The sequence below is a fragment of the Heteronotia binoei genome, chromosome 6, assembly GCF_032191835.1.
Source record: "Heteronotia binoei isolate CCM8104 ecotype False Entrance Well chromosome 6, APGP_CSIRO_Hbin_v1, whole genome shotgun sequence".
NCBI lineage: Eukaryota > Metazoa > Chordata > Lepidosauria > Squamata > Gekkonidae > Heteronotia > Heteronotia binoei.
This window is the reverse complement of record NC_083228.1, coordinates 83998426-84023806: the sequence shown is the minus strand read 5'-3', so window position 1 is coordinate 84023806 and position 25381 is coordinate 83998426. Positions and strand designations below refer to the sequence as shown.

The window sequence follows — 25381 nt, the reverse complement described above, 5'->3', positions numbered from 1 at the left end:
AAGATCAGTCCCCCTGGATAAAATGGCTGCTTTGGAGGTGGACTGTATGGTATTATACCCTGCTGTGGTCCCACCAAGCCCCACCTTCCCTAGGTCCTCCCTCAAAACCTCCAGATACTTTCCAACCCAGAGCTGGCAACTCTACCACTGGGAGAAGCTGCCATCTGAATGGAATCTTGATTTTAAAAAGGCAAGTGAATGAATGTTGTCTAAAAGAGAAAGCCCAAACTGGGGAGGGGGTTGTTATAGGAGAGAATCAGCAGGCAAGAAGGAGAGACGCTTTAGCCTTCCCATTACTGTCAAAAAATTTCCTGCAAATTCTTTCCCCTACAATCAATCTATTCCTCCCCACCCCCAGCTGGGCAGAGTCCAGCTTGAGGAAAATGTTCTAAAGATTATTGGGGGCAGGCATTTCTATGGAAGGCTGGTACGTTTGAAAAGAGAAGCATTTCCTCTAATCCACCATTTCTCCCTTGGAAATGTCCCATCACCACCTGTCTCCAAATTATCTCAACAAACATTGGTTTGGTTTCACCCTTACTAGAACACAATGCAAGGTAAATTCTTAAGGATCTAGAGAAACTCACCCACACCAGAACTTCTATTTTATTTATTAAAGTCTTGATATGCTGCCTATCTCCCCAGTTGAGACCCAAAGCAGTGTACAATACAAAAATATAAGGAAAACAGGAAGGGGGGAGGCTTCTGAGTATAGTGTAGGGGAGGTCTTTCTGTGTGCCAGCAGATCTTTCTCCCAGTTCCAGGCTATGACCTTTTGTGTTGCTTAAGGAATAATGTAGGACGGTGATGACCAAACAGAGGGCTCTTTCTGTGATTATCCCTATTTTGATCCTCCTTCCGAGAGAGATCCATACACCTTCTCTGCTGTCACTTTTTGTGCCAGGTGAAGTCTTCCCTATTTGCCAGACATCTCTTTTATATTGTTTCTTTCATAGTGCTGCCTGTCCATGAAAGTCTAGCTGTTATATTGTTCCTAGCCAGATCTTAGGTTCCAAAGCTGGAAGAAAAAGATAGGCCTTTTGTTTCATCTTTTCTCTTTTTTACAGCCAAAGGGGAAAGTGGTATGAAATTCCTGTTTGTGAGGTTATGCTGGGATTTCTTCTTTTCCTGTCAAACCGTTTAGAGGGAAGGATACAGTCCAAATGCTGTACCCAAGTTGTACAGATCCAGAATGTAAGTTTCTGACAAGTGAGCTAATTAAAAATTTATACAGCCAATTTAATCTTCTCTTAAGCTGCTGAGGAGGTTGTGTGAGCTGACACTGCTGGCCTTCTGCAACATCCCACAGTCGATATAACTTGGCATACAAGTCAGTTATGTACTTCAAAACCAAAGAAGTCCATAAGTCTTGGCAGATGTTCCTGAAATAATAGAGGAAATGGAAGAGAGAAGCATCCCTGGACAATTAAAATGTTGCAGGCCATAGTATCTGAAGGGAAAAATGAATACAAAGCCACACTGGAGACCATGGACCAGTACAGCTAACAAAAGTTTTTCTTGGCTAGCACACTGGTTGAACAAGGGGCTGTTCTGCAATATTGCACTTCCAGGTGTTTTTAAACCAAGAATTTTGCTTCTGTATAATTAACCCTTTGTTTTGGAATGTGTTGGAATATAATTTCCATTAACATAAGGAACAAATTGCACAGTATAAGTAATCTTAATTAATAGGAGCTGTTTCCAGGGCTTCATCTCAGCCAGTGTTCTGTCTTTGAACATATTTTGAATGCTGTGGAGATGTGAGTTGTAGTAAAGGACACTGCATCAGAACAAGGGCAGAATGAATTTTTCTTGCCACTGTATTACCTCAATGAGCCTCAACAACACCAGCTGGATTAAGAAAGAGTGTTTGTGAATCAAAGAGTGCATCTCACAAGAAATCCTTTCCCTCTTGGGGCAAGCATTATTATTAAACTTATGTCTCCACTCATTTGACATCACTCTCTCCATCCCTTTTGACCTGGTCTGCCCAGGTCACACAAGTGGACCCTGGGGCAGCCAGGTACATCCTGGGGCATGTGGATGCATCCTGGGAGACCTCCTGGAAGGCATTCTGGGAAATCTCCAGTTCATTCCTGGAGATTGTCTCTGGGGCTGGTTTAGCCCAATGCCCTCTATATTCTGTTTCCTGCCTGGAGGAGTGGGATGAGCTGACTCATCCCATTGTCTCTTCTGCCAGATCTGTTAACAGTTCTTATGAGGTAGCCCTGGTGCTTCTGGAATGCTTGTCTTAGCGCTCAGAGAAAGACACTTTTAAAGCTTGCTTGCCACCCTTCCAGGAGGCAAGGCATTTCTCCACATAGTGCTAAAGTGGCAGTTATGTGAAGCACATGCAGTTACCTATTCTTGGTTAATTCTCTTGATTTTCTGTGCTCTTCTGAAACAAATTGAGTTGTATAGCAAAAGAAGCTATTGACTAATTTGCTTTCTGGTAACTTTCAGAAGTTATGTGATATGTGACTCTGATTGCGTGTAAGTACTAAGAGAGCCTGAGACTTAAAATTGGCAGGAAAGAAGACATGTCAAACCATATGCATGCCAACTGGTGGAAGAACAGTATTTTTTTGATAAATGAGATGCTAACTTTTGAATTTAAACAATGTGAACAACTACTGGCATGTGTTTCAGTCCCTTAGGTTTAATATGTTCCCAGAAACAATATAAAACACGTATCCAGGGATGGTTTCTGTTTTGATAGCAGTGGAGGAAAGCATTTTTATAAATGAAATATTGCAGGGCATTTTTTTGGCAGGAACTCCTTTGCATATTAGGCCATACACCCCTGATGTAGCCAATTGTCCTGGAGTTTACAGTAGGTCCTGTACTAAGAGCCCCTAGAGCTCCAGGAGGATTGGCTACATCAGGAGTGTTTGGCCTAATATGCAAAGTAGTTCCTACTACAAAAAAAAGCCCTATGTACATGGTAAAATGGTATTCTGCAATAGGGCACTCTCTATAAAGGCAGTAGTATTGGTGGTTTAATTACCTGTGAACATTTTAAGCAGTTTTTTTCCCTCGCTCATTGTTGGCTTGTATTATAACCCTTATTTAATTGATCCCTAATTGTGTAATCTAGTTTTTTAAATGTATTGCACAGGTTTTTATCTTATTTTTATAAATCTGTAATCTGGTTTAAGTCTCAACAAGAAAGGCAGACAATAAATGAAAGCATCTGATGTTGGCAGTGTGGTTTCCTGTTAGACCTCATCCTATAGCAAAAAGGCTTTCCTTCCCACTTCCCTGCAAATCTAAATGGTAAATTTTATGGGAACTATCTAATCTCCAGAACACTTCTGGATAGGGTTGCCAAGTCCAATTCAAAAAATATCTGGGGACTTTGGGGGCGGAGTCAGGAGATTTTGGGGTGGAGCCAGGAACAAGGGTGTGGCAAGCATAACTGAACTCCAAGGGAGTTCTGGCCATCACATTTAAAGGGACAGCACACCTTTTAAAATGCCTTTCTTCCATAGGAAATAATGAAGGATAGGGGCATCATCTTTTGGGGCTCATAGAATTGGACCCCCTGGTCCAACTGTTTTGAAATTTGGGGGGTATTTTGGGGAGAGGCACTAGATGCTGTGCTGAAAATTTGGTGCCTCTACCTCAAAACATAGCCCCCCCAGAGCCCCCAATACCCGCAGATTAATTTCTCCCATTATTCCCTATGGGAATCGTTCTCCATAGGGAATAATAGAGTGCCCAGAGGGGGGGGGCCTCCAAACCAGGAAATCTAAAGCAGGGGGGGCTCCAAACCAGGGAATCCCCTGCCCCCTCCCTCTCTCACACACACAAATACTTACTGGGTCTTGTTCCTGCAGAACTTTACTTGATCTGAAAACGAAAGCAAAACAAAGGGAGGGGCCGTTCTCCGAATCCCTTCCTGTTTCCTGCTTCCTGCTCAGCCTTAAAGGCACATATTTTAAAAACGGACCTGCAGGAGCTCTAAAACTACATGGTGATTGTGGGGGGCGGGGCTTCCCCCAACGGCCAGCTGGCTAGGGGAGGGGGGAAGCCTGTAAAAACGGGGGATCCCCCGCTGGGACCTGGGGATTGGGAAGCCTACTTCTGGAGTTTCTCAAGCTTCTAAAATAACGTGAGTAACTTCGTTAAAGAGAATTTGACTTCACTACATATTTATTCTGCTATGGATGATAAATTTTTAAAAGGAAAATCAAATGGCACAGGCTGTAAACTAGTCCTTTATATTTTGCTTGTAATCAGATTTGCTAGAGCTGTGATGACTAAATGAATTGTTTCCAGTTCCTCAGTAGGCATGTTAACCCAACAAGAAGTCCATTCAACAGCTTTGATTTTACTTCAGTTGCCATGTCACAGCTGTGACAGTAACAGTATCGATGGAAGCTAAAGCTTGGATGAAGGCATTACTTCTAATACTAGACTTAGATGTAAAGAGATCAGGGGTGCGGTCACACGTACCATTAAAAGCGTGTGTGTAGCGCTCAAATCTGAACTGCTGAATATTGATTTGATGCAGGGCAGTTCAGATGAGCATCCAAGAATGCGATTCATTCTGTTGTGCGCGATCAGACATCCAATACTATCACGCTTATTTCTTGGAGCATGAGTAATCAGATGGTGATTTCTGGGAGGGGAGGGGGTCCATTGAACATGCGCCCAACTGTTTGGAGCTGGGAAATCAAAACTTTCTTCAGAGGCAGGGGGGAAGGGCGAAAGTTTCCAGAATTAACGTTGCCTATCCAAACCACGGAACTGCCAGGAATTATTTTCCTAGAAATTGGCAGTGACAATGATATCTTGAAATCCTCCACATGGAAAAAAAAAGAATTTTTTCCTGTTCTGAATAGTGGGATAACGTCCCCCCCCCCTCCGATTCTGTGTTGATTGGGGAAGCAGAAGCGTCACCTCAGATTCCCGGATGATCTGGCAATGCGCATGTCTGCTGGGGATTTTTTTTTTTTTTAAAGGTGAGAGGCGCGTGAGCTGTCCAAACAACAAAAAGTCGATCTTGTGCCGCTGTTTTGAAAAAGGGCCGGACTTAATGTGCTGTCAAATTAATGCGGCACTGATCCTCAGCAAGTCGGAATGACTCCGGATGACGCTCGATTGCTAGATGTGCATGTCTGAACAAACACATTTAATCCGTCAGCCAGACGGAGCTGTGTCGTCACTAATGGTACGTGTGACCGCACCCCAGGTAACTTATTTTTATTTACTTCCAAGTAAATTAATTTAGAACATTATTTTATTTTATTTTAGAATTTTATTTTAATGAACTTGAGAATTTTTGCTATATTTTGTAGTTATTATATAATATTTAATTACAGAAAAGTTTCGTGTAAAATATCTACATGCATAATATATTGTTAGCAAGAAGACAGAAGAGCTGAAGAGATATAAGGCAGAAAAGTTTTTAATAATATATACATAATTATAAGCAAAATTACAAATAGTAACTATATATTAAAATAGTGTCAAAATTAGTATATATATTGAGCTAGTTACAATTGTAATTTCTATCTGTAATTCAGTTCTTCAATAAAAAGATTAGATTGCAAAAAAAGGGGCATTTCTTTCTAAAAGATTTTAAAAACAAGCCTACTTGTTTTTATTCAGACAGATAAATACAATAGCCAGTGGGATCTACTTTTGGAAAAGGAAATGAAATGCCTCGTAGTAACAAATTACATAATTAAGGAAACAGAGACTAAAGATATAATTAAGATATAATAAAAAGATATATATAAGGCAAATAAAAATGTGTGTTAGGAAGCGGGACACTAGTACATCTATGAAGGCATGTAGGGTATGTTCAACACTTTAGCTAGGAATTGTCTTCCTGATGCAACTGTCAAAGTTTTTTGTTATTATTTGACAGTGCTAAAGCTCAGGAGAGCTGAGCTTTTACTCTGGCAAGAATGAATGCTTTCCCCTCACCGGTTTTGGAGGGTGGAGATAATAAACTATCATATGCAAATTGCCTTCCTCTGCAGAGTCTTCCTTAGTGGTCTGTCATCTAAGTACTGACCCTGCTTAGCTTATGAGATCTGACAAGCTCAGGCTGTACCATATTTCTTTCCCTCTCAATATAGTACTTATCACTTATCTATTAATATAACAGCTATTACTATAGACATTAGGTATTTTTATAAAGACTGGGTACAGTAAGGCCAAGTATGTAAATCTGTTTGAAGTGATCGTAATAAATCTCAGTATGGCATCATTTCAACCATTGCTTATATGAAAACAGCAGGCTTTATAGAGAGGGAGACTTGGTGACTAGAGGGCCTGATTGCATAATACATTGTTCTCATGTCTACCACTCCTCATGTTCAAGGCAAATTCTGTCTACTGGAGGTGCGCTGGAAGTTCCATGTTCAGCACTGAATTCCCAGGTGTATAGGAGCCTGGTTTGGTGCACAGTAAGAGGGGACTTTTGCCTCTTGCCTTGCGCTGAAATAAACCCAGGAAGCTTCTTTTTGCCAAGAGAAAAATTGTGTGTAGTCCATAAGTACATGTGACCCTATCACTACATACACATTTCTCCAGCAGGGAAAATTGAGTTTCCCTAAAATCATTTCAAGTTGGAAAAATTAAGCAAGGGGGATTTCTATGAACTCTCACCCTAACACCACAGTCCAAAGCTGAATTGGGCCCCTACATGGCAGAAAATTATTTCTGAGCCTGGAACTCCCAGGACATTTCTGGGAAACTGGACTCATGGCTGACACAGATGATGTATCTCAGACTTAGGGAGGCTGGTTGTGGATGGTTGTGGTCTGCATTCTGCAGATGGTAAATTAGGAGCGTAGATGGATTTATTTATTTGTAGATCATTTATTTTGGAGTCTTGCTTTCCTACATCTCAACTAAAATAATTTACATGGAAGTAAATAAAAATAAAAGCATGGGAGTAGCTGTAATGTACTGACGAGACGTGTTGAAGGCAACATGATTATTAGCGAGTCTTTCAAGTAGGCTGGCGTCCTGCGTTCCCGGGTCGACCTCCTCGGGGTTATTTGGGGAGTTGGAGTGGCTGCCGTGGCTGGCGAGGCGGCTGGTTCCTCGTGGTGGGGTGATGTGGGAAAAAGGCTGTCCATCACCTGTTGCTGTTCCAGAATTTCCTCTCTGGGGGGGGGTGCTCCCTCCGCTGTGGTGCAGTTCCGCCTGCATAGTTGGTGTGGCCGGCATAGGCTGGGCAGCTTCCAGGGGTGTTGCTGTTAGTACTTCGCCGCTTCCTGCTCCCCCGATCGCTGTCGATTCTTCTGGCAATGTGCAACAGTGCAGCTGGTCAATATGCCTCCTTAAGATCCGGCCCCCCTCCGACGAGACCTCGTAGGAGCGGGACCTGGTGACCCGCAGCGCACGGGCGGCTAACCACTCCGGCCCGCTTGCAAAGTTCTTTGCATATACCAGATCCCCTAGAAAGAATCCCCTAGCGGTTTCCCTGGTTTCGGGGGATCTGCGGAGGTCCGTAGCCCGGTCAGGATGCAACCTGTCTAGCCTCGTGATCAACTTCCTCCCCATTAGTAACTCAGCAGGGCTTAACCCGGTGACGGGGTTGGGGGTGATTCTGTTATCAAATAGGAAGGCTGCCAGGCAGTGATCTCCCTGTACAATGCAACCCAAGGCCTCTTTAGTGGTGCGCACCATACGCTCTGCTTGGCAGTTGTGGCTGGATGGAAAGGGGCAGACCAAATGTGCTGGATGAGGTACCGATTCAAGAACTCCTGGAATTCCCGGGAGGTGAAAGCAGTCCCATGACGAGGGTCTCGGGAATCCCATGAGTGCAAAAGACCCTTCGCAAGGCTCTGACCGCCGCTGCAGTGGAGGTTGAAGCTACGGGAATCACTTCCAACCACTTGGTGTATGCATCGACTAAGATAAAGAATATCTGGCCATAGTATGGCTCCGCAAAGTCTAGGTGTAACCGGGACCATGGCCTCCTGTTGGACTCCCAGCGGTGGACAGGGGCACTGGGCGGATCAGGTCGGGTCTCTTGGCAGGGTTGGTACCTTCGAACCCACCCTTCTATCTCCTCATCCATCCCCGGCCACCATACATAGCTACGTGCCAGGGCCTTCATGCGCACTATCCCCAGGTCTGTTTCGTGTAGGGCTTCCAGCACTTGCTTCCGCAAATGGGGGGGGGACCACCACCCTGCTACCCCAGAGAAGGCACCCCTTGTGCATTGACAGTTCTTCTCTGCATGATGCGAATGCCCTGAATTCTGGTCCAGTTTGCCCGTGGGCCACCCCTTCCCACCCAATCAAAAACGCGTGCGAGGATGCGGTGGCCCTAGCTACCTTGGCGGCGTGGAGGGGCCTCTCTGGTAGAGTCTCTATGAGCATCACATGGTGGACGGGGGCGGGATCCGGGTCCATAGAGGGCAGTGGCAAGCGGCTGAGGGCATCCACGTGTCCCATAGCTTTGCCGGGGCGGTGGACCAGGGCATATGTGTATGGGTTGAGGAACTGGTTCCACCACAGGACACGCTGTGACAGAATTTCCGGTGTCTGGCAGTCTGGGGTGAGGAGGCCCTGTAGCGGCTTATGGTCTGTGGTGATCATGAAACGCCTACCATACAAGTAGTCGTTGAATTTATGCACACCCGCCACTATTGCCAAGGCCTCCTTGTCTATCTGGGCATAGTTGCACTCCGCAGGGGTCAGGGTCCTCGAATAATAGGTCACGGGAACCTCCCTCCCATCTGGGAGTTGGTGCCCCAGAATGGCGCCCACCCCGTACGGGGAAGCATCACAAGCCAGAATCACTGGTAAGGATTCGTCAAAATGGTGGAACACATCATTGGAAACTAGGAGGTCCTTGACTGCCTGAAAAGTGGCGGCCTGCTTCTTTTCCCAGACCCACGGGGTGTTTTTATCGAGGAGCCTATGAAGGGGTTCTGTGATGGCTGCTTTGAGGGACAAAAATGAATGATAAAAATTTAATAATCCCAATAAACTTTGTAACTCCATCTTGCACATGGGGCCGGGGCGTGGACAATAGCCCTGGTCTTGTTGGCCATCGGATGGATTCCCACGGCGTCTACTGCAAACCCCAAGAACTCTATCCTCGACACCCCGAGGGAACACTTCTCCCGCTTTACTTTAAGTCCCGCCGCCTGGAAACAGCGGAGTACCTCACGCAGATGGCTGCCGAACTCCTCAGCGTCCGTGGCGGCAATCAAAACGCCATCAAAAAACGGTTGCACTCCGGGGATCCCTTTGAGAAGAGTATCCATTATGCTCTGAAAAATCCCTGGAGCCACACTAGCCCCAAATTGCAACTGCCGCACCCGAAAAACTCCCCTATGAGTCACAATGGTCTGGGCTTCTGCTGTCTCGGCGTCCACCGGGAGTTGCTGGTACGCCTGGGCCAAGTCCAGTTTCCCAAAAACCTTAGAGCCTGCTAGGGCTGCCAGTTCGTGGCTGACCACCGGAACGGGGTATGGGTTGTCCTGAAGTGCCTTATTTATTGTGCACTTATAATCAGCACATATGTGCACATCTCCATTCGGCTTCACTGGAGTGACTATGGGTGTTTCCCATGCAGCATAGAATACCGGTTCCAGCACTCCCTGGGCCATGAGGCGGTCCAGCTCTGCTTCTATTTTTGGTTTAAGAGCGAATGGAACTCGCCTGGCCTTCAGCCTTATCAGTCTCACGTGGGGATCAAGGGGTAAGGTGATGGGGGGCCCCTTGTTGCACCCCAGGGACACATCAAACGCTTCCGGGAATTCCCGGCACACGTGCTTGAAATTTTGCGTTCACATCTGCTGCACCCCCACTATTTGAATATCCAGCGGTCGAAACCAGGCCAGCCCCAGTAATGTGGTGAGCTGGCGTTTGACCACGAGAATGTCCAGCTTGCCCTTAAAGTTCTTAAACTCTACCCTTACAGTGGCCCAACCCAAAATCTGTACAGGGTTTTTTTGGAAATCCCACAGTATGAAGTCCACCAGCCGTAGCCAGGGCCGGCCACGGGAACAAAGTTTTCTTAGAGACTCCTCCGAAATTATGGAGATGGAGGAGCCTGAATCCAGCTCCATTAGGCATGGAGCGCCCTCAATTAGGACCAACACCCTGACCTTATCTGGGGTGGTGAGGGGCAAGTTCATTACCTGCATGCTAGTCAATGCGGTCGAGCAGGCATCAGTCGAGTTGTGGTTGGTGGACTGGCGTCTACGGGTAGCCTTGGCCCGGCAAGCTCATGCTATGTGGCCCACTCTTCCGCAGTTCCTGCAGTCCACGTTGCGGTAGGGGCAGTCCCGGCGCTCATGTGGATCCCCACAGCTGCCGCACTTGGTGTTGGCTGGTCTCTCTGTCGCTCGTGGCTGTGTGGGCGCTCTCGGCCCCATTCCTGGTTGGCGAAGTAGCTGGTTTGCCTCCTCCTCCTCTGGGTTGCCCAGTGCCATCTCCTCCTGGTGGATGGCTTCCGCTCGCGGGTTGTGGTAGGCTTTGGTTGCTCTCTCGAACGCGGTGGCTTCGTTGAAGGCGAGTTGGAGGGTGAGCTCTTCCTTTGCGAAGAGCTTTTGCTGTAGTCTTTCGTCTCGGAGGCCCCAGACTAAACGATCCCTCAGGGTTTCATCCAGCTTGTCAAAGCTGCAGTTCCCTGCAATTTGGCGGAGGGCGGCCAGGTAGACGGCGGCTGTCTCTCCCGCCCCTTGATCCCTCTTGTGGAAGAGGAATCGGCGGACGATGATGGAAGGCTGGGGCAAGAAGTGCCCAGTCAGGAGTCTGACTATCTCCTTGTATGTTTTCTCCATGATCTTCACAGGGGCCAAGAGACCCTTTGCGATCTCGAATGTGGCCTCCCCGCAGACACTCAGGAGCACGTCTCTCTTACGGCTGTCATCTGTAATCATGTTCGCTCGTAGGTAGCGGTCGACCCGCTCCATGTAGGTCTCCCACCTATCGGGGTTGGCAGGGTCGAACTCTGCAAAGTGGCCCGTCGTTCCACTTGGGTTAGCCATGGCGGCGGGCGCTTCCGTCTACCTTGAATGCGTGCCTTCCTCATCTTCGGCCAGGTCAGTGAAGTCCCGCTTGGGGAGTTACCTGGCTAGAATCCCACCTTCGTCGCCACTGTAATGTACTGAGTGACGAGACGTGTTGAAGGCAACATGCTTTACTTGTGAGTACATCACAAGGCAGGGCAATGCGGGCCGGGTCCCAATTATATACATACCCCGGAACAACCCTCAGTCTGGCCAGGTCCAATCCTGGCCAGTTAAACTTCCCACCACAGATCTTGATTGGCGGAGCATATTTGTGGAGCTACATCCGGGGACCACTGGACTTCCACTGGTCACCTCCATAGCATCCGCTGTGTTGTAATTTTGGGATTGAAATGCAAGACACAACAGTAGCATTTGCATGATTTGATTTGCTGTGGCTCATCTTGGTAAATTACATATGTTAATATTGAAAATAGATACTTATCAGTAAATCTGTATTGATGCAAGCTGAAAGATTGGACTTGAAAACAAAATGCTAAATGTAAGACATAATTATAGTAGTTCCTATAAGGTCATATGCCTCTGGCTAGAAATTAAGAGCCCTTGATGGAAGGATGATGGCAGCAAGTTTGTGTGGGAGAGAATAAGAAATAGAGACGGACAAGATTCTAAGCTGGGAATGTGTACTTCGTTTTGCTTACCCAAGAACTTTTTACAGTTCATTACTGTGCAAAGAACATATAGAGGTCAGAGAATGCAAAGTGTTCTCTTGAAACAGATCCCATTAGTTGTGGGGTAAGGACAATAAAAAACTATTCTCTTTGAGTGTTTACCAGAGAGACAGTTGTTTTAAAGTCATTCATGTTTGTAACACTTCAGTCATCAAGTTGTTTGTGGACTGCTAGTAAATTGCATTTTTGAAGGCTTTTTATCTAAATGTAAGTGCTGCTCTTCTGAATTGTCCTCAGGTTTTTCATTCTCTACACTGGAGTTTTGATTTTCTGCTCTCCTTTATGTACACACACACACAATATGAAAGCAGTGTTTTCAGCTCTCTGTTCGATATGGCATAAGAGTCCATTTTACAGACAGTGTAATCCTATTTTCTTCTTACTTAGCTGAATTATCAGAGTGCCTGAGGCATTCACAGCTTTGAAATCCTTTCACTTACTGCTTCTAAATGTCCTCTGTTCCCAAGCTGCATCCAGAAGAACATCCATTTACTAGCAAGAGGAAGACCTCCATGCTTTCCCAAATGTTTTTGTTCTCTAGTAGAAAATGAATGTATTCCTGGTTTTGGGAGAATCTAATGGAATATTTGCTCTTAGATGATGGGGGGGGGGAGTAGTTAGTTTATTTCCACACCATGGTTTTTAACTCTTCTTCTTATGTCTTTCACAGGTAAATATGTTTATCAGCCTATGACTCCAGTGGAACTGCTTCCAAGCACTGAAATACCCGTTCAACCTCGGGGAACCACAAACACCATTCAGATATCTGTCTCGCTCACCGAACACTTTTTGAAGTTTGCACCAGTCTTCCAGCCACCATTAACCCCAGATTCTCCACGATTCTGCACAATCTCAGACCTCTTTATTGACAATTACCGTGTGAAATGCATCAACGGGAAGATGTGTTATGTGCAGAGGCAGCTGCCTGCTCTCTCCCATAAAATGAAGCCTCAGGAGGCCCCCACGCGCAATGCCTTAATTTTGAGAGAGAATAATACACCAAAAATAGATCATTGCTCTTCTCCCTCCAGCTCTGAGGATTCTGGGATCAATGCAGTTGGGGCTCACTACATGGAGTCATGTGATGAGGACACAGAGGAAGGGGCAGAGCTAAGTTCAGAAGAAGATTATAGTCCAGACAGTAGCTGGGAACCGGATGAGTGTCCCCTCCTATCACCTTCACAGTGCGAACTAGAAGTGATTGAAACCATAGAAACCACAGTGTGAAATGCTGAGCTGGGAGCTAGCTAGGTATACTTAAAATAATACTGGTTTTCTAGCATTTATACTGGCTTTTCCCCTCCTCACAGGTCCTTCCCCCCCCTCCACCCCGTCCCACTCCAGGTGACAGTATTAGGCTCCTCTGAATCAGTTACTTGATCCTAACTCTACATAATTTCCAAGAAACCTTTCTTGTATATTCTAAAAATTGTCAGATACTACAGGTTTCCTCATAACAGAATGTGCCTGGTCTCAGTAAGGGGCAAACAATTTGCAGATATTTGATCCAATTGTGAAATAATAAACTGTTTTCAGGTTTTTAGGTTTTTTGGAACAAGAATTTAGCCTTTCATACTGTTGCAAAACAAACATCAGTTGGTCAAGCTATATACATGGGAAGTAGCGCTGACCTTACCAAAAGGTCTTCTTTATTCCCTTTGGTTAGTCACGGAGGAGACAGATCCAAGATCCATGCTTCTCTTGTCTCAAGCTCTGCCATTGGTGCACCCTTTTTGAAATTACCTATGTGTATCATCCTTTTTTGGGCAACTGCAGAGCAAAGCATGGTGTTTTCCTAATAAGCACAATGCACCTTGCTAATCAGAACTCTACTTCCAGTGCAAGAAATTACAGCTACACTTGAACTGAAATCCTATGCAGAGGGGATTGTTAACACTGCCAATGGACCAGGTTACATTGAGCAACATTCAGACATGTTTGTTTATCATCACAAGAACAAGCCTAGGGCTTTGTGCACAGCTCAGAAATAGAAGTCTTCTGGGTTTTCAGTAAACCATAGCGTGTCACTGAATCCTCACCATCTTAGCCCTGTTCATGGTACAGCAAGCATGCATACATCCTGCATGTACACAGATATATCTGTTTGTAAGAAAGAGCCAGTGCACATACACTTTAAAAATATTATTGGGGACCAATACCTGGGTATAAATGTGAGGATCAAATCACACATTCAGATGTATGTATGTTGACTAACATATAAATTAATGCCTATACAATGAAAAATTAAGTGTGCATTGCATTCATGTAATATATGAACAGAGCTAGGATAATCCTGGTGTGCAGGGAGGAAACAAGTGATGGTTTGTGGTTGGGACATAAGACAAAATGTTTATTGTGTACCTGGAAGCTTTTGATTTCTTATCTGTGTTTGAGAGATAGGGGAGAGAGCACGTGAACTTCCAAGGCTGATTCTCATAAATGTGGCCAGCAAAAATAAAGGTTGGCACTATCATTCTTGACGTGGAAGCATTTAATCAAAGAGCACTTGAAAAGGAAGCGGCTAATTGGTCTAACCTTTTCCGTCTTGCACCAGGTCCCTCTTTAACAACTTCATCTCATTAACTGACATAGAGCAGATGAAAAGTATACTGTGGTCAGAAAAGTCTTTTAAACCCCCTGGTAATTTGTGCCTCAATCTAAGTGGTGCACAGCTGGATTCACCCTTTGGGGAGTGGTTCCCTGCTAATCAGTGTACACTTAGTGCCCTTTAAGTGACATGTTGTGTCTTGGAAAATTGGGAGTAGTTTGCCAGCCATATGTCATTGGATGACACAAGCTCTCCCCTCCCCCCCCCCCTTTGTCATGACAAATTCATTGCGAGTTTTATGATTCAGCTTTGTATGAGATGTTCTTTTAAAATGGGATGTTTTCTTTTAACATTAGGGCTTCTAACAGTAAACACAGCCCTTTTAAAATACTTTTGGTTAGTTCATTTTCCATAAGACTTGGTGAGAATGAGGACATATAAATATGTACAGTTGTAGCTCTCAGTACTAGATTATCTTAAAACTGTGATGTAGAATGTTGCTCTTCAGCACTGTCCTAACACATTACTAATTTTTCTTAAACTCTGACATAGGCACCTTTTAGAAAGCATTTAGATTACAACGTGTTACGAATTAATATATAAACTAATATTCTACTTTAAAAATATTTTTAAATGCCCTGAGAAGAAAGAAATATTTATCATGCTGAAGGATTATATTAAAATGGATTTCCTAGCAAAGAGCTAAGAAACTTGTTTCTGGCCTTGCAACAGGTATAATAATTTCTCAGCACTTGGGGATATGGAGGTCATTGTGCGGGTGACCTATTAGACACGCATAGCTCAGGGCACAGAATCCAAGCAGTCAAGCCTTTAAGTATGACTTCAGATTCTGTGCCTGCCATACGCACCATTCTTTTGACTCCAGTGTATTTATTATGTAGCTACAAACAAAAAACACAGCTTTTCTTAATTGGGGTGGGAATGTCACTTGTGACGTGGGGGGGGGGGGTGTTCAAGTTTTTTTTTTTAATTATGCAGTTGCCCTATTGCAACTGCACAGTAGTGTCAAGTAGCCACCTTCCATTTAAATCATTGTGGTCCAGTTCCTTGAGTAAAAGTGAACATAAAGGAACCCAGGCAAAGTTTTCTTTAAAAACATCCTGAAATTGAACAAACTATTTTTGAAACTGACTACAGCAGCTGCAAAGCTCCTTTTTCTTATTGTCAGGCTCTAGTGGATTCTCTGTTGTGTTACTGGCCACTGTGAAAAGTGGTAGTCACCATCCTCCACCATCCCGTTTCATTGCCACACAAGCATCATTTTGAACTGTTTTGTAACTTATTTTCCTCATAGGTTTAATTTTTTTTTATAAGCGGTGCGAGACTAGTGATAAAAACATTAATTTAAATCTACCATATGCAAGAGAGTACACAGTAATGCTAGATCTACACGCACTCAAGGGCAGGAGGCTGGAGAAAGAGAAGGGAGAAGAGGAGGTGGTAGAGAGAAAGGGGAGATGGGAGAAGAGGCTGAGGTGGTAGAGAGAAACCCTCCAGCATGACATCCCAGTTGATTTCCAAAAAAGAACTAGGAGGCATTTCCCCACTTGCTGGATCCAAATCCAGCTTGCTGCAATAACACATAGAGTGAGCTCATTGTTGGGCTTGATAGTTGGCATACGACCTGACACCAGTTTTTCCTTCCCTCCCGTCAGAGCTTGCAAAAAGGTTTCTTGGAGAGCTGCCAGAGGAACATGTTTTCCCTATGTCATTTTCCCCAGCAATCCAAGATTAGCAATAGTCTCATGTCGCTAGACTCATGCTGCTTGCCAAAAAAAAATTAAATGTAAAACAAGGGGGAAGGTAATCACTGGAGCTTGCACACCAATGAATGGTGGAAGGGGGGGGGGAGCTGAGTGAATCTGTATGCTTTTGAATTACCTTCAGCTCAGAAGCAAAAAAAGGGGGAAATTGACCAAAAAAACCCCACTCTCAGAACCCCTGAGGAAACAGTGACCAGAAAGTGAACTGAGCACTGAAGGGTGGGGGAGGATCAATGCAAAAAGAAAATCTGATGGAGATGCATGGTAAAAGCAAGGGAAAACACCCACTTCTAATAGGCCAATGTTTCAAGAAAAACTCTAGTTTGTGACAATTTCTTTAAAATTGGTATTTTTATATATATTAACGTACTTTCTCAGATGTTGTATTGCTAAGCATCCTTATGGTTTTACAATGGGAGGAAAATGCATAAAATAAGATTCTGTTACACTCTTGTACCTGGGGATTTGAAATGCATTTTATGTTCTGACTGTATTACTTTGCATGTGAAAGGAGTCAGGTTTTCTAGCTTCAGCAACAGCAGAAGGGACTTTAGAAATAATTTCAAATTACACTTGGGGCAGAAACCAGTGCCATTTCTGAGAGCACACCTTAGTTTCTTCTGTTATGCTGAAGAATCAAGAAATTGACTATGCTAAACTGCCTAGCAGTTACAATCGAACCAGAACTAGGATTAGCCTAATATATTCTGCATTTAAAAACAGGGCTGGGGAAAATTCAGGACAGACATCCATGGAACACACTTTGTTAAATATACTGTTAACAATTAGTAATAGCTACATACCACATTAATACCTGAAATTTGATCTGTTTATAAGTCTTAAGCACAAAGGGCAAAGTCCTGTAGAACTTGGCTTCTCTGCAGCTCTCTGGGTAAGCTATGGCAAGATTTGGTTAGATGACTTAGCACACAACTGTGTAAAACACGGAGTCTCCAAGTACCCTCTAAGGTACCCTACTGTTTCATGTACATTTGTCACAAAATAATAAATGTGAAGACTGCTTTTGCACAAGCACAGAGTAAACAGATTTCTTTTCCACGGTACTGTGCTAGTACCAGGGGGGAAAAAACTCTTGCAGTTTTACTATACAGTGCCTTAAGCTATCTTTGTAAAGGAAGTAAAAATTACTTACTTTAAATGGCTTAAAGGGGGCAACTCGTTTCAATACTACCTGATTACAATTTTTTCATAGGAAGCTCTGAAACTTCTTTACCTTTCTTATAACGTGAAGCATGCAGAATTTTTTCCCCTTTAACAAACCTTGTTAATGTTCATGGACTAGGTGAGAATATTTCCTTTTCTGTATGCTCTCCTGTACCTACTGCAGTTTCCTCTGCAGGCCTGGAGTTTTGAAAAAACAAACCCAAAAAGCCGGAGGACAGCAAGGGGAAAGAAATGGTAGTTAGAAAGCACACAGCATTTGAAGGGGCTAGGCCACCACTTTGAGAATAAAACTGTACCATGGCAGTACTGGCCTGCTGCTGCTTCAGCATCTTAATGGTTTTCTTGACATATTTTGACTGATGATGCTTAGTTGATCTTTGTCAAGAAAAATCATTGTTTCTTATAAACCACCAGTCATTTGAATAAGAACTATATGGCCTTTAGCCTTTAGGTCAGTGGTACCTGTGGCGCAGAGTGTTAAAGCTGCGGTACTGCAGTCCTAAGCTCTGCTCACGACCTGTATTCAATCCCCGGTGGAAGCTGGGTTTTCAGGTAGCCGGCTCGAGCTTGACTCAGCCTTCCATCCTTCCAAGGTTAGTAAAATGAGTACCCAGCTTGCTGGGGGGAAAGTGTAGATGACTGGGGAAGGCAATGGCAAACCACGTCGTAAAAAGTCTGCCATGAAAACATTGTGAAAACAACGTCACCCCAGAGTTGGAAACAAATGGTGCTTGCACAGGGGACCTTTCCCTTTCCTTTTCCAGTGGTACTCTGTGGGTCACAGACAGACACATTTGCAATTCCCGGGAACCAGCAGAGCCATATTTGCTTCTATCCCGGCATGATGCCTTCAGCTCAGGGAGGCTAGCAGCTTACTGTATCTCTGGCGGTAGGTATTTCATAGCAGAAACTACCTGCCAACCAGAAGCCCTCGCCAGGCAAGGGCTTTGACTACTTTTCTGAAATGCAAGGCAGGTGCCACCTTTGAGGAACAGTGCTCAGAAAAGTCACTATTACTGCTTTAGGCATAAGCAAACACTGATTCCACTTTATATTGTATTTTTATTTAAGAATACACTCTCCCTTGTGCTCCTTATTCTAATTTCCCATTTTGCAGAAGTTTAGCCATTGCCAGTCTTGAATTTGAATGAAACAGTCAACTATTGTCCATACAGTATTTAAGAACAGTGGTTGGACTTACCTTAAATTTGTCTTTTTAAATCTGCATAGCATATGAAGCTATCAAGTCAAACTACCTATGTTAATTGGTTGCAAATAAAAAGAGCAAGGGGCATCCTGTGCCTGGAAGGGTTATGCAGAAGGTGGAATTGTGGTGGGATGTAGTTGCTTTCACCCTTGTGTAAGAAGCTCCATCTAACCAGAAATCTGTGTTCTGCTCAGCTGTTAGGGAAGCTGCTATTCCCCTCGTGCATCTCACACTGTTCCCTTAAAAAATTAAACATAAACTAAGGAAATGGTGATGGTGCACCTCTTACAGCCCCCCATGATCCAGTCTGCTTATGAACCCTGATCAATCAGCTGAAATGGTCTAGGCCGCCAAGGCCTCACATAAAGGGCTTTCCCAGTCCTGCTAGCTGTGATGGCTGGGATTGATCCTTGGATATTCTGAATGCACAAGCATGTTCTCTAGCATTAATCTGTCCCCTCTCCATGGGGAGAAGTAGACATTGTCAATGTCATTTACTTAAAGTGCCATTACCTACACTCTACCATATGACTGGACAAATGAATCAGCAGTTCAGATTCTGATGAGAAGCACAGTGGAGTGTGGTAGGAAATGTATCACCCAATTCCTAGAAGAATCTTGATTAACAACATACATATGGAGTTCTGGGATGGAATTCAACCTCTTCTTTATGCACAATTAAAAGCTAGTAGCCACTAGATGCTGACTTGATATATTGTATTTCAATGAATACTTCAGATTGCTTCATTATAACTGAAGGGAAAGGAAATACTGGGCTTCGAATGCAGACACATACAAATTAATAAAAGGGCACTGTGCTACCACCCTTAGAGGGTTGTTTTTAAAATCTAAAAATGGTTTGAACTCTTCCTAGTCAGATTTCCTGATCTCTCAGCTGTGCATTAGTATACAGCATTCCTTTACCTAAATATGAAGGGACCTTGCTCCAACATGGCAATTATCAAGAGATCTTGGTCAGCTTTGTGAAGTTATTTTTATCTGTAGAACTGTCTCCTTTCCTTTTCCCCTCTCTAATGGAACAAGACACTCCCAGATGAGTTCTTTGCTTGTTATCTTGCTTTAAAAAAACAGAAATGATACACATTAAACAAAGATGAACGTTAACATTTGGCTTTTCCATCTAATACCAACATGTTCAAAGGAGCCTGTCCTATACAATCATAGTTCCCTTATCAGTGTTAAGCTGAAAGGCGCTCTCTCTCTCTCCCTCCCCTCCCTCCCTCTTCTATGAGCTCCTTGGCAGGTTTCTTTTTTAATTAGGAATACACTTGTCACGCATCTCACAAATAATGTTTAAGAAAGTGAAAGACGATTGCTAAAAGAAGTTGGGAAACCTTACTATTCATAAGGGATAGAATAGGAGGAACATGAGAAACATGCATTACTTAGTGAATGTAGAGCCCAGATTTCTCTCTCATTCAATCAAAAGTAATAAAGCATTTCCTATATACTCTAGCTAGAAAGTAGTCAAAATCAAGAATCAAGGGGCTGAAGGTGCAAATGTAATCACAGATACAATTTGAGTTCTTCAAGCTGAAATACAGAATAGAATAGTCATGAATGTTGTGTGTATGTAAAGAATTTTTGACAGTTATTAGTAATTAAAATGATAGGGTTGTTTATACAGATAGAGTTTACTTGCATCACAGTCTGACAAAACTATCCAGCTCTATACTAAGAGTCAGGGATAGACAACATGTGAAAGGTATCCTAAAAACTAGTCCTGATGGGAGTCATGAGTAGGGTGACATGATCTGGCCTTGATTGTCTAGTTTGGGTAATAAGGAAGACAATCTGAATCTAGAGAAGCTTTCACTACTTTTCTCAAGGAACTCTGTTCATCACTCAATTACAAAAGACTCCGGAAGAGCATTTTATAGCCATCCATTTATTCCCGTGACCCTCCTTATCTTACACCCAATGAGTCTCCACTCCTTGCTAGCTCATGCCCCCCTAGTCTGTCCTATAGCCAAGGCTGATTCCGCAGTCCAACTCTCCATCCTCATACCTAATCCTGCCCTCTGTCTGGTCCCTCCATTCCTCCTCCCTGGGTTCTATTTTCCAAGGTTGGATAAGAGACAAGTACTTCATTATATAATCTCTCTGACATACACACACCTCTCATGCTTGTTCTGACACACACAGCCTTCATAAAGGGCAGAAATTAATCTACCATTATGTAAAGGAAATGATAAAAAACTTACACAAAACCTCTACATTCTTGGAAAGCAGCTAGCTTTGTTGAAGGGCACTTAGAGAATCAAGCAAAGGAAGGTGGACAAGCATTGCAACCACCATTCCCTAAAACAGCTTGCCAGCAAGTAGAAGTCACATCCTTTATTCCTTTGGCCTCTAGGTCAGCAACTGCTTTTTTTTTGGGGGGGGGGGGGGGAGCCACTATTTGTTGACAGCTATGCTGTACAATCCTCAAAAAGAAGCCACATATTCAGCCCTTGGCAGCTACCTGCAGTGCAGCAGCTTGGGTGTGAATGCTTAGCAGACTGAAACTGTGAAGTAAATTCTCTGCTGTAGGCCCTACTTGTGTTAGTGCGGGGTGGCTCTTGATTCAACTCTGGAATGCCACATTATTAAAAGATATCTCCTTACCCCAGCGGGGGGAGATCAGTGGTAACTTGGATGCCAGTGACCCTGATTCATCTGTACTAAATGCAATAAAACCTGGGGCAGATCTAAGGGAGATCAAACAGTGCAAAGTTTACAATAGGGTTCTTCTCCATGTAAGAGAAGATTTATTTTTTGTATTTTGGTAAAGAAAGAATGATACATTTATGGTATGATTAAAGAGACTTTTGTTCCTGTTGCAGTCAGCAACAACATTGAGGTTGAAATATTTGAGTGCCACCTAAACCCCAGCCCAAAACCTAGCCTTGATACATGGGAAGAGAAAGGACAAAGATATTTTAAATAAAGTTGTGTAGGTGCACTTTTTCCTCTGTCTGGCCAATCCAAAAACGTACTTGTAGACAACAAAGAGGATGATTAACTTACAACCATGGGTGCCTCCACAGACTTTTACATGAGAGTTGTTCTGTAGGAATAATTGCCTTGTTCATATAATTCTAACACCACAGAAAAGCAGTAGGTTGGAGTAAATGAACCATTTAAAGAGATTAACGGTGCAATCTTAAATAGAGATATACCGTTCTAAGATTATTGACTTTAATGAATTTAGATCCTCTGCTTAAGATTACATCGTAAAGTTCTGAAATACACATCCTTATGGAAAGGAGTTAAACTATTGAGGTGTTCACTGAAACAGTAAAGCAAGTTGCTCAGAAGTGGGTGTCAAGAATTCTAAAGTCGCAAGCTGGGGATTATTTTCTTTTTGTCTTTCACATTAATTTGTTTAGTACAGGGAACACAGAACCAAGTTTCTGAAAATTTCCCTGCCACACTCCTGTTATGTCATGAAAAACAAACAATAAATCACAGGCACTTAGCAGAAAGGGATGTTGAGGACAAGTTGCCAGGTTCAGTTACTACTACTGGCGAATGGTTCAGATTGTGCCCGTGTTGGGGAATAGTCTCAATGGCCAGACTGCTCACCATGAAAAGGAGCGCTAAATGATAAGAGATCAGGCATCAGCTCATCGTGCAAGTTGCTGTAGCAGATCTTGTGAAAAACTGTTGGCCTTGATATAGCCCTTAAGCTCTGCTTGTTCTCTTTAGTGGCAGATTTCATAAAAATAGGAAGCCTCCTCAACAGGCAGTGGACAACTGCCAGCTGGAAGCTTTTGGAGATGTTAAGGACACTAGGATGCTTTGGGAGGCTTGTGCTTTTATTGTTTAGAAACAGGAGGTATTCACATTAAATCATACTAAAACACATTCTTACAGCAAGCTCTTGTTGATGTTGTGCACAGGGCAAAAAAATGCACCAATAACCCTTTGAATTTTTTCTTTAATTTAGTACAGAGTCAATTATAGATAAACAATGAACAAGGATGTCCTTCCCATCCATCTCTGCCCCAGCAGCAGCCGTCATAATGATGAATGTGCCATTTTCTTCTGCTCTGCTAGAAACAGTGAGAGATCTGTGGAAATGCTGGCACACTACTAGTGCAGACCTCAGAACACACACAAGCTGGCACCAAGTATTGGTCAAGTTGGCTGAATGGTATATTGCAATATGCTTTGTTAACAGAGTTTCTGGTTAATGATGCTAATGAGCAATGCTTTCCTGAAGAAGCATCTGCATTTAGCCCATTAGAAGTGGCCAGTGTTTGCCAGGGTGGCTGATCTCAGAGGAGGAACATTATAGAAATTAATTTTGCGAAAGTTGTTGCAAACAGAGTGTCCTTGGAAGCTGGGCTCTGCCTTCAACCAGCTGCCACTGTGAAGTTCTGACTATGGAGTTCCACAGCTTGTTCTAAATTTGAACAAAGTATTTGAGGAAGTTTAAAAATTTTCATATTTGGAAGAGGGGTATTCACTCTTTCCCCTTTGTTCTGTTCTCTAACGGGAATGAGCTCCAATTGTTTAAATAATCTCTAGCTGTAGATGCTCTATCCCCGAGGCTTAGTGCAGCTGCCCCAAATACTGTCATGTCTCGCTCCTGTAATGAACAGCATAGGGTTGACAAAGCAGTTTACAGCTTACAGCTCAGCTCAGCTCACTGGAAAAAAACAAAGATCCAAAGATATTTCTTGATATTTCTTCTGCTTTGTTATGCAAGTCACAACAAGGGGGAAAACAGATGATCCTTACAAAGACTCCGCATTCTTGCAGCCTCCACTCTGTTATCACACAGAGCAATCAGGGTTAGTTCCATCAATAGGGATGTGATCCTGAAGTGTTGTCAGGTACTTCTCGCATTGCTTTACTGCTGCTCTGGAATGCTAGCAAACAGATTACTCATCCAGAACAGGAGGAGGAGTGAGGTGAAGCTGGAAAGTCTCATTCTGGAAGACACTGTTCAGGGCAGCATCACCCTGGGAGACATGGAGGAGTCCGTGTTTTTCCCCACCACGATCTCGAGAAAGTTCAGTCAGAAGAGCCAACTACAAAAAAAAGAAAAAAAGACAGACACCACCTGATACTTCATAGCTAATGTAATTCACATTGGAATCTATAGGAGAACAAGGTGATATAAGCACTTAAATTCGTTGAAAGGGGCACACAACAATCCATTTACTTAAAGGAAACGTGAAGAATAGCATAAGTAGCTACGTGACGGCTGTATGCATCACTGGCTGCAACATAATACCTAGAAGCAACTTGGTTATTTCATGAGGATTACAGAAGTTTCAATTATGGGACAGATCCATTCTGTCAATAACAGCACTTTCCCTGTTGTGTGAGGAAAGCACCACCATTAACAGGACAGATCCTAAAAGACCAGACACTGAAGAAAAATATGGGTGAAAGGCTCTAAAGTGGTACGTTGATTCTGCCCATCCCTCTTTCAATAACTCTTACTGAGTAACGCACATCTAAAGATCGTTATCTTGGCAATGCTTAAACAAATTTTCAAGAATTATAATGGGCATGGATATTTCCACAAATGTGTGAAAAGCCAGTCTCTGAAGAGAAGTCTCTTCCTTCCCAATGTAAATACAGTGACAGCTATCATACTTGTGGTATTTTAAACACTGTTAGAACGATGAACACAACCAAAGCTTGCTCCCAATTTTACTCTGTTAAAAAGCAAGACATAAAATTATGTTACCCTCGATGTCCCTCGATACAGACGACAGAGTTGGTCAAAAGCTTGAGCTTGCTGGGGATCCAACAGGGACTCTGAACTGGTCTGAGGAACAAAATGTCAGTGTTACCAACACAGAAAATGTACATCAACTAAAATTTTTATAGCCCAAAGTTTATTAAAACCTGCTGAAGTAGTAGTCAAAATTAATAGAACTGGAAAAATACATTTAGTGGAAAGAAGGTACAGATATTCATAAGCTGATTTTGGACCAAACCACAAAAACTGTTAACTCTTGAGTAGAAACTGAAGTCCACTTCAGCCTATATTTTAACCCAAAAGGAAAGGGAAAGGATCTACTTGAACTAAAACTAGGAAATCTCTTAGGAAGAAGACTTGCTAGATTTGAGTTCAGTAGTACTTTAGGAACCAACAAGATTTTTGAGGTATAACCTTTCGAGAGATGAAACTCCTTTCTTCAAACAGAAAGCAGAATCTTCTTCCTCCAAACGTAACTATAGTTTGCTTTTATTATTTACATTAGATGTTTTCTATTTCCAGTACTGAATCAGACAAGGGCAAGAATATGGCTACCTAAGCAGACTGGTAAAAAGGCACAAGAACTTTGCTCAGGTTGGACAAGATGTAATGCATCCCGTATTTTAAGCACTACTATGACAAGAATTGTCCACAAAGCCAGGCAATATGGGTGATTAGCAAGCATCCTAATGCCATCTCTCAACTAGACTTTGAGTATAACACACTAATACACACTATGGGTGCTTTCACAAAAAGACTGTTTGCAAGTGGATTTTGGAATTCTTTCACATTAAAAATCCAGTTGAAAAGCACGTTATTTAATGTTTTTGAATGCACCCTATGTGTTTATTTAGAATATTAAGGCAGCTGACAATATTTAAAACAATCTCAAATAAAAGTTATTATAAAACATCTAAAATGATAAACAGGTACTAGAAGAGGAGTCTGCAGCCTAGGACTGTAGAGCCTACTGTGGCTCAGTATGGAAACAAATATGCCTCTCGATGCCTCTTTTTAAAAACAATATTGAAATTTTTCAGTAAAGTTTTTGGAGGTGGAGATGGGATGCTAGAATAACCAGGAGTAGCCAAGGAAAGATTTTTATGGGACTAAAGAGCTTCTTAGAGATGGTTTCTATAAATGGGAAATGATAGAGATGAGCAAAAGGTGGTTTCCATAAAAAGAAAACAATAGAATTGCTAGTAATCTAAGAGTGAACCATGAACAGATTTATGGAAGTACAC

General features: G+C 43.2%; 2 protein-coding genes across 5 annotated transcripts in view; one reads left to right on the top strand and one right to left on the bottom strand.

Annotated features, from left to right (window-relative positions):
- C6H3orf70 (chromosome 6 C3orf70 homolog) overlaps positions 1–14292 on the top strand; it is a 49622-nt gene extending 35330 nt beyond the window's left edge. The window contains exon 2 of the mRNA XM_060241979.1: positions 12359–14292. Coding sequence (XP_060097962.1) covers positions 12359–12915 — 557 coding nt within the window. The 3' untranslated portion in view covers positions 12916–14292. The remainder of the gene's footprint in view (positions 1–12358) is intronic.
- Positions 14293–22215: 7923 nt separating this feature from the next.
- VPS8 (VPS8 subunit of CORVET complex) overlaps positions 22216–25381 on the bottom strand; it is a 128790-nt gene continuing 125624 nt past the window's right edge. For all 4 annotated transcript variants that reach the window (XM_060242003.1, XM_060242004.1, XM_060242006.1 and 1 more), the window contains 2 exons: positions 24123–24203; positions 22216–23454 (listed from right to left, as the gene is read on the bottom strand). In XM_060242003.1, coding sequence (XP_060097986.1) covers positions 23305–23454; positions 24123–24203 — 231 coding nt within the window. In that variant the 3' untranslated portion in view covers positions 22216–23304. The remainder of the gene's footprint in view (positions 23455–24122; positions 24204–25381) is intronic.